This window comes from Engystomops pustulosus, chromosome 1, assembly GCF_040894005.1.
Source record: "Engystomops pustulosus chromosome 1, aEngPut4.maternal, whole genome shotgun sequence".
Taxonomy (NCBI): Eukaryota; Metazoa; Chordata; class Amphibia; order Anura; family Leptodactylidae; genus Engystomops; species Engystomops pustulosus.
This window is the reverse complement of record NC_092411.1, coordinates 33,593,129-33,603,041: the sequence shown is the minus strand read 5'-3', so window position 1 is coordinate 33,603,041 and position 9,913 is coordinate 33,593,129. Positions and strand designations below refer to the sequence as shown.

General features: G+C 42.6%; 1 protein-coding gene across 1 annotated transcript; it reads right to left on the bottom strand.

The window, feature by feature from the left end:
- Positions 1–810: 810 nt before the first annotated feature.
- LOC140069804 (uncharacterized) lies at positions 811–8,933 on the bottom strand. Its single transcript, XM_072115987.1, has 16 exons — positions 8,807–8,933; positions 8,528–8,693; positions 7,617–7,718; positions 7,252–7,374; positions 7,004–7,104; positions 6,798–6,877; positions 6,588–6,676; positions 6,195–6,317; positions 5,446–5,557; positions 5,239–5,327; positions 4,582–4,704; positions 3,646–3,757; positions 3,440–3,527; positions 1,907–1,999; positions 1,573–1,707; positions 811–1,437 (listed from the first exon to the last, which is right to left on the bottom strand). Exons 1-13 carry the CDS (start codon positions 8,873–8,875, stop codon positions 3,470–3,472), a joined length of 1,347 nt encoding a protein of 448 aa, XP_071972088.1. The 5' UTR covers positions 8,876–8,933; the 3' UTR covers positions 811–1,437; positions 1,573–1,707; positions 1,907–1,999; positions 3,440–3,469.
- Between the last annotated feature and the right edge of the window lie 980 nt (positions 8,934–9,913).

Here is a 9,913-nt window from a genome sequence, read left to right as displayed (position 1 = left end):
GCCGAAACCTTGCTCATGTACATGGAAAAAATCCACAAAGATATTTTTTCTTCTATAACGGTGTGTGCGGTTAGATAGATATCTGATGGTCGGTTTCCTTTAAACAATTTAAAAACAATATAACTTAACCCCTTACTGACATGTAACGTAATAGTGCTGCAGCTGCAGGAGTATGGGGCGGGCTCACGAACTGAGCCCTCTCCATACAAGGTGGGGGTTTGCTGCATATTACCATATAACACCACTGGTAACCCTCCGGGTGTTAACCATATAAATGTGCCCTGCATTAAATCCTGGCGGTGCATGGGCTCCACCATATTGGATTTGATTGTCGCAGCTGTGAGGTCCTTGTTCAATAAAAAGTGATCAAAAAGCTGTCAGTGAGTATGAAAAAGTTATTATCACCAGAAGATGGCAAAATGAAGAATTTTTTTTTTTGCACAGGAGGTAAATGTAGGAAAACATTATAAAACCTATACAAATTTGGTAGCCTTGTGATCACACCGACACAAAGACAGTAGTAGAGCACAGTGAAAGCCGTAGAATCCACGCCCAAAATGAACCTTTTTTTTTGTACAGGAGGTTTTAAGTTTTGTAAATGTATGACATGATAAAACCTATAACATTTAGTATACCGTCCCAAAGAATAAAGTAGACATGTCATTTGGGGCGCTCAGTGAAAGATGAAAAGTCCAAGTCAACAAGAAAATGGTACAAAATGCTTTTTTCCATCATTTCTTTCTGCTTCCCTATACACGGCATGGAATTTTAAATACATTCACTATGAAGTGCAATTTGTTACGCAGAAAACAAGCCCTCACACAGCTCTCTACATGTAAAGATAAAAATATAGAGATTTTTGAAGGTGCGGAGTAAGAAATGGAAACGAAAAAACGGAAAAGAGCCTCGGTTTTAAGGGGTTAAAGGGTTAATATTCACTAACTTCTTTATTAAATGGGCCCTGATGATGATGAGCCCTTGAATGTTTTTGGAGTGTGGGAGGAAACCGGAGTACCCGGGGAAAACCCACGCAAACACGGGGAGAACATGCAAACTCCATGCAGATGTTGTCCTAGGTAGAATTTAACACCAGGACTCCAATTCTGCAAGGCCACAGTGCTGAGCACCGAGCCACCGTGCTGCCCTATAGATGAGGACAGAGACCGAGCCCGGAATCTGCCTCAAGCTGCAGCAGATAACTAAGATGTCCTGTAAAGTCATCTGAATGCAGAGCGTCACATCCAGTAGGTAAAGACATGTCCGGTAGTAAAGTCATATCCGGTAGGAGAAAGCCATGTCCAGAGGTGACGGCAGAGACCGAGCCCGGAAACTGCCTCTTCTTGCTGGAGTGAAGGTCATCTGATCTTAAGATGGTGGCCACCATTCTGTTGACCTGTAGTAATGTGGTCCATTCAGACCTCACTCTGGAACAGCAATCTACAGAAACAAGAAATATAACTGATTATGGCTGAACATGGGACGGCATAATATCACATATAAGTTACTCACAAAACTGACTCCCAGTAACTGGAGATATATCACCAGTCAATGGATGAGAGAGCTAGTACTTACCTCAGGGTGCACCATGTGTCTAGGTGTCATCGGTGTGACGGCGACTACATGCAAAGAAGCAGCCTCCTCCAATGGCACGGGCAGCCCTGGATAATCCACGCCGGCAGGATGATAACAAGCGGCGGATTCTAGAACCTGTGAGAAGAGAAGATATAATGTAAGTAATGGACGACATATTACAGGACACTACTGTGCTGTCACTGTAGCAGGATGGCAGAGGCATCTTCTCCATACAGGGGTCAGGGGTCACTGTCATTATACATGTGACCGTCCCCATCACTGACAGCAAACATCTGCTCCACATGAAGGATTCTCACTGATTACTGTCACTCACCTCTGGCTCTGCTTCCTCTCTCTTCTGTATTGTCTTCTTTCTTTTGTGTTCTCAGATTTACGGCAGATTTTCTTCTCTTCTGAGTTGGAAATTCTGATCAGAAAGTATAAAAATGATTGCTATATAAATTACAACATTTACAATGTTTATTTCTGTTGTGGAATTATTGAACTGACAATCTATAACCCTGATAATCTGACATTGCATCAGAGAATTAGACTTTATCTTAGATATGAAGGATAAGGATGGCGCCCAGGGAGGCAATCATGGGGGGTCTACTGGGACTGTGTTCAAGGGCCCCCTCATTTTCCTATCAAAAGGGCGGCCCAAGGGACTCACAGTACCCACTAAACCCCCATTCCCGGGCCCTATGAGAAAAAATTTAAAATTAAGACTCATCTATCGGCTTCTTCTCACCAGCCCCGTGGCTCCGTCTTTTGCTCTCCTGGACTGGGCGCATCAGTATGACACGGCGGTGTCACTGCTGCGTGAGGTCATATTGTATGTGCCGGGCGGGCTCTTACACTATGACGTCCCGCTGCCACAACACCGCCGCGTCATGCTGGTGCGCCCGGGCCAGGAGAGCAGAAGACGGAGCCGCGAGGAGAAGACGGAGCCGCAGGGCCAGGAAGAAGAAACCAGAAGGTTACTATAAAGAGGGTGTCTGGCAGGACATTTCATTAAAGGGGGCGTCTGGCACGACATTTCAATAAAGGGGGCGTCTGGCACGACATTTCAATAAAGGGGGCGTCTGGCAGGACAATTCGTTAAAAGGGGTGTCTGGAAGGACATTTAATTAAAGGGTGCACCTGGCAGGAAATTTAATTAAAGGGGGCATCTGGGGTGGACATTTCATTAAAGGGGGGCATGTGGGGTGGACATTTCATTAAAGGGGGTCTTTGGCAGGACATTTCTTTAAAGGGGGCATCTGGCATGACATTTCATTAAACTAGGGCATCTGGCAGTACATTTCATTAAAGGGGGCATCTAGGGTGGACATTTCATTAAAGGGGGCGTCTGGAAGGATATTTCATTAAAGGGGGCATCTGGCAGGACATTTCATTAAAGGGGGCATCTGGCAAAACATTTCAATAGAGGGGGGCATCTAGGGTGGACATTTCATTAAAGGGGGGCATCTGCGGTGAACTGGGGTGGCTGACTGTGGACTGGTGGGGATGTCTATATACTGAGTGGGCATGTGCAGTAGAGTAGGGTCCTGTCTAGCTTGTCATGGCTCAAAAATGTTTTGTTAAAAAAAATTTGTGTATCATGTCATGAATCAATGTAGGATTGGACGCCGGTGGGGGGCCCAAAAAATCTTCCAGTTAAGGGCCCCAAAATTCCTAGTGGTGGCCCTGACGGCGCCCAGTGCACCTTGTAGGCTATAATTGGGATTCTGAAAGGGACATATATTTCCAGGTCTATGATGGAGATTACACACAGAACCAGGGGAATATCTGAGCCTCCATCTACACAGTCACATTATACCTTCTACCATCTGCTATATGAAGATGTACATAGACCTGCACTTACCTGACAATGTAGACGAGGATGACAAACTGCTTATAGCATCGAGTCCCTGATTGTCTCCTCAGCTTTTGGAGAAGAAGATTCTTTCTGCCTGTTTTATAGGAAAATGTAGAAATTATAAGTAAAAAGAAAATCCAGCTAAGTTTACTGCATTGTCCTGCATATATATCATCCTGGAGGTCCCAGTAATAACCCCACAATCTACTCACATTTCTGAGATTTCTTTATCCCCAGGGGAACAACCTGGAGGGGACTTGGGATCCTCATCTTCCTCATCGTCTGAAGCCATATGGCAGTTGTTATAAGAGCGAGCTACAAGTCCTAAGAATATGGAGATTATAAGTATAAGGTAGTGATGGTGAATCCTTTAGAGACTTTAGAGTGCCCAAATTACAACCAAACCCACTTATTTAATTGCAAAATGGCAACATGGAGATTTAGCAGTAACTTATTGCTCCCTGCTCTGTCACAGCTTTCAATCATATGGGCGTCCATAGGACAGCAATACAGTAGAAAGAAGGAGGAGAAATTCATAGTATCATTGTAGTCTCCTTCCAGGGTCTCCTGAACAGGAAGAATTGCCGGTCCCAGAGCAGGAGCTCCAATGATAACCCAGCCCTGTCTGCACCTCCTCGCTCTTCCTGTAGTCCCAGGCAGCTAAGGATGTGTCCTTTAAAAAAGCGCTGATCATGGCACATCTTGGGTGGCCAGCAGGGTCGTAACTTGAGAAGGTGCAGAGGTTGCGGTCGCACCCAAGCCCCAGAGGTTTAGGGGGCCCTTATGGTGTCACTTTCCCATCTGAGAAGACTATTACTATAAACCATACATTATAGTTGAAGGGCCTGACACAGACTTTGCACTGGGGCCCATCAGTTTCTAGTTATGCCACTGGTGGCCAGGGACTGCAAATAGAGGCTATGAGAAGTATCAGGCAAAATCTGTGCTGGGGTAATGTCCTGGGTGCCAATAGAGAGGGCTCTGAGTGCCACCTCTGACACCTGTGCTATAGGTTTGTTACCACTGGTATAAGGCATGGTCCCCGACATGACCTACAATTTATAAAATGTTATGCTTGGAACTGATTGCATATAAACGAGGACAAGACATACAGTAGTTTGGTCTAGATGAGACATCTTACTACTTACGATCAAAGCAGCTGTTGTCCATTGGTGATGCAAACCGAGGAACATACTCCAGCTTCTGACTCAGAATGTTCTCAAGATCTAAGTCACTCAGGAATGGATGCATCTTGATCTCAATTGCTCCTACTGGAAAGGGAAGACAAAACAATGATGTAGCCAATGTCAAAATTAGACTTTACTACACTGGAGGGACTAGAAAATCTTAGATATGAAGGATAAGGACAGTGCCCAATGCACCTTATAGACTATAACCGGGATTCTGAATGGGACATATATGTCCATGTGTATGATGGAGATTACCGTATTTTTCGGACTATAAGGCGCACCGGATTATAAGACATACCATCAATAAATTCCTGCTTAAACGTCTAGGTTCATATATAAGGTGCACCTGATTATAAGGATGAATGACCAGCAGGTGTCAAACCTGTGCAAAGTTCAAGGCAGCTGTTGTCTGTAAGTGTGGTTCATATATAAGGCGCACTGGAGTATAAGGTACACTTTTGATTTCCGAGAAAATCAAAGGATTGATTTGTGTGCCTTATAGTCCGAAAAATACGGTACACAGAGAACCGGGGGAATATCTGAGCCTCCATCTCTACAGTCACATTATACCTTCTACCATCTGCTATATGAAGATGTACATAGACCGGCACTTACCTGACAATGGGGACGAGGATGACAAACTGCTTCTAGCATCGAGTCCCTGATTGTCTCCATCAGCTTTTGGAGAAGAAGATTCTTTCTGTCTGTTTTATAGGAAAATGTAGAAATTATAAGTAAAAAGAAAATCCAGCTAAGTTTACTGCATTGTCCTGCATATATATCATCCTGGAGGTCCCAATAATAACCCCACAATCTACTCACATTTCTGAGATTTCTTTATCCCCAGGGGAACAACCTGGAGGGGACTTGGGATCCTCATCTTCCTCATCGTCTGAAGCCATATGGCAGTTGTTATAAGAGCGAGCTACAAGTCCTAAGAATATGGAGATTATTAGTATAAGGCAGTGATGGTGAATTCTTTAGAGACTTTAGAGTGCCCAAATTACAACCAAACCCACTTATTTAATTGCAAAATGGCAACATGGCGATTTAGCAGTAACTTATTGCTCCCTGCTCTGACTGGCTTTCAATCATATTGGCGTCCATAGGACAGCAATACAGTAGAAAGAAGGAGGAGAAATTCACAGTATCATTGTAGTCTCCTTCCAGGGTCTCCTGAACAGGAAGAATTGCAGGTCCCAGAGCAGGAGCTCCAATGATAACCCAGCCCTGTCTGCACCTCCTCGCTCTTCCTGTAGTCCCAGGCAGCTAAGGATGTGTCCTTTAAAAAAGCGCTGATCATGGCACATCTTGGGTGGCCAGGGACTGAAAATAGAGGCTATGAGAAGTATCTGGCAAAATCTGTGCTGGTGCGATGTCCTGGGTGCCAATAGAGAGGGCTCTGAGAGCCACCTCTGACACCTGTGCTATAGGTTTGTTACCACTGGTATAAGGCATGGTCACCGACATGACCTACAATTTGTAAATTATTATGATTGGGATTGCTTGTCATATAAAATAAGGGCATGACATACAGTAGTTTGGTCTAGATGAGACATTTTTTTACTTACGGTCAAAACAGCTGTTGTCCATTGGTGATGCAAACTGAGGAACATACTCCGGCTTCTGACTCAGAATGTTTTCAAGATCTAAGTCACTCAGGAATGGATGCATCTTGATCTCAATTGCTCCTACTGGAACGGGAAGACAAAACAATGATTTAGCCAATGTCAGAATTAGACTCTACTACACTAGAGGGACTGGAAAATCTTAGATATGAAGGGTAAGGACAGTGCCCAAAGCACCTTATAGACTATAACCGGGATTCTGAAAGGGACATATATGTCCATGTGTATGATGGAGATTACACAGAGAACCGCTGGAATATCTGAGCCTCCATCTACACAGTCACATTATACCTTCTACCATCTGCTATAAGAAGATGTACATAGACCAGCACCTACCTGACACTGGGGACAAGGATGACAAACTGCTTCTAGCATCGAGTCCCTGATTCTCTCCATCAGCTTTTGGAGAAGAAGATTCTTTCTGCCTGTTTTATAAAAGTAAAATGGGAAAATTATAAGTAAAAAGAAAATCTAGCATAATCTACTACATTGTCCTGCATATATATAATCCTGGAGGTCCCAGTAATAACCCCACAATCTACTCACATTTCTGAGATGTCTTTATCCCCAGGGGAACAACCTGGAGGGGACTTGGGATCCTCATTGTTCACCTTCCTGCTAGATAACTATATACGCAAAGGGAAAGAGAAGATAGAAGATACATAAATATAAAGTTTTTAACTTATAAAGTACAGATTTGATCTATTTTCTGTATTTTATGATTTTGTAACTGATCTAGATTGGCCACTTACAGAAAGCCTTGGAGATGATTCCACCATTTCTGGTTGGTTCTTTTCCTCACTGTCATCTTCCTCATCGTCTGAAGCCATATGGTGGTGTTTATAAGAACGAGCTACAAGTCATAAGAATATGGAGATTGTTAGTATACGGCATGGTCAGCGTCATGACCAAAATTTTATATCTTATCATTATTTGAACTCATATAAATGAGGACAAGACATACAGCAGTTTGGTCTAGATGAGATGTTTTTCTACTTACAGTCAAAGCAGCTGGTGTCCATTGGTGATGCAAGCTGAGGAATATACTCCGGCTTCTGACTCAGAATGTTCTCAAGATCTAAGTCACTCAGGAATGGATGCATCTTGATCTCATTTGCTCCTCCTACAAATGGAAGACAAAGCAATGATGTATTCAATGTCAGAGATTGATCCATATATGTACATTGGATTAATGTTAAGTGAGGACGTATTAGATCTGACATGAAGGGAAGTATTAGATCATCATACGCAGTGGATGTCATATTATGGACATTCTCAGTGCTGATCCTCATGGACACAATCCTTATGTTTGGTCACATAGTGCAGGGTGTAATACGCAGATATTCACATTATTATATACATTACCTGTCCCAAGTCTATGCGTAGGATTCTTTATCAGTAGATCACTGATGATATCTTGGACATCGGGGGGAGGAGCGTTGTTGTTAAGATCCCAAGTTAAGTCATCTATTTTAAATAAAAGAAAATATTATTAAAAAAAATAAAACGTCTGGACTTTAGTATAAAGTGAATCTTTTTGTGCCTTATAATACAGATGAACCTTGGATTTGGAGTAACTCAGTCTATAAGTGTTTTAAAAGATGGGTTTGCATTTTTTAACAATTACAACTTGGTTAACAAGCAAAGTGAGCTATATGAGCATCATATGCATGGTCGGTGCCAGCACTGGGCATACCTGGGCAAGTGACTGGACCCAGGGTTGGTGGGTGGGCCCACATAAGGTTTACATAAGGAATCCATTGAGGTAAGGGGGGCTGTATCTATTGAATCCATAAAGGGTGAGGGGGGTGTTGTATAAAATAACCATGAGTGGACTGTTTGGTATTATAAACTAGGGAATATTTTAGGAAACACAAGACTGTTTTAATTTCTGATTTTTTTATGTTGCCTTGTGAGATCACTGCAAAGGGGCCCACTGAGGCTTTGTCGTCCAGGGGCCTACTGAAACCTGGAGCTGGCCTTGATCACATGAACCGTCCACCTCCTCTAATGATATGTCCCTCCCTCTTACTAAAAATTTGATAACACAATATGGAAGAAATAATGTGGCTAAATACTAATACAAATGAAAATTTTCCAGTTGTAGAAAAAATTGTCTACTTCAATGATTTCCTATTGGGATTCCTACTTTGATATATAGATTGGATAACAAGCAAAATCCGAGGACGAATTACGTTCTTAATCCATGGTTCCACTGTAAACATCCAATCACACATGACAATTACATTTCATTTCACCTTGATTATTACACTCACCATTGACAGTCCTCTTATAAATCTCCTTTACGTTGTTTCCTCTGAATGGTGTATGTCCTACAATGAACTCATGTAGGATAATCCCCAATGACCACCAGTCTACAGGTCGTCCATAGCCTTTCTTCAGGATGACCTCTGGGGCGATGTAAGAAGGGGTGCCACAGACCTGGAAACAACACAAAATAAAGATAAGGAGGAATAGAAATAATAGTATAGATGGAGAAATAGATGAGATCTAAACAGTAAAGAAGAAATTAAGCTGTATAAAGTGTAACAGACCTCACGATCGAGGAACTCTCTGGTGATCTCCTCAATGGACGCCTTGTGCTTGTTAGATGCAGGTCTCATAAGGCCAAGCTTTGATACTCCAACATCTGTGACTTTAATGTGTCCAGTAGGTGTTATCAGGAGACTGTGAGAGAAAAGATGGGATTAGATCAAGGTGACAATCCATAGGCTGTATGGTTACAACCTGGAATATCCTTCCCACTGATTATAGATAGTACAAGGGTCACCTACTTTTCAGGCTTCAGGTCTCTGTGCACCACACCATAGCTATGGAGATATTCCACCCCAAGAACCACTTCAGCAAAGTACATGCGGGCCAAGGTGACAGATAACGGTCTTCTGGTCATTAGAAGACTCCTGCAGTCTCCTCCTACAGCAGAAAGTAGATATTATCAGAGAGAGATGTATATAGCGGGGGATCAGACATTTTAAACAATAAATAGGCTGAGAAATACATATCACATACAGGGATATATAGAAGATACAACATATGTTGAAACTAAATCTGAGACATATGTCTTACCTCCTACATACTCCATAACCATACACAGATGAAGTTCAGTCGCAAAAGAGCCAGACATGGAGACTACAAAGGGAGAGTTTGCAAATGTTAAGATGTCCCTCTCTAGGTAGGCCCGGGCAAGTCTTCTTGGGTTGAGCTTCTGCCTGTCCATTTTCTTCATAGCATAGATCTTGCGAGTCTCTCTATGGCGCACTAAGTAGACGGCCCTGGGAATAAGGAAAATCCATGGATTACAATGAATTCATATGAACAATCAGAGCACAGAGGCAGAAGGAATCCTGGGAAATGTATATTACACCAACATAAAGCTCACCCAAAAGCTCCGCTGCTGATAAGTTTAGCCATTCGGAAGTCGCTCTTACAAGGCTTTTTCTCCTCTTTCAATGATTTGATCAAACCCTACAACAAGAATAAGTGATGACAGTAAGACACAGAAGATGTAAGACAATATGAGCTCCACATGTAGAAACTTGCCCCTTATATATTATGTCACTAATGATTTACACATAAGCAAATATAGAGAAGGTGTTAGAAGCCGGAATATATCACTGTATTAGTGGATGATATGGCAGATC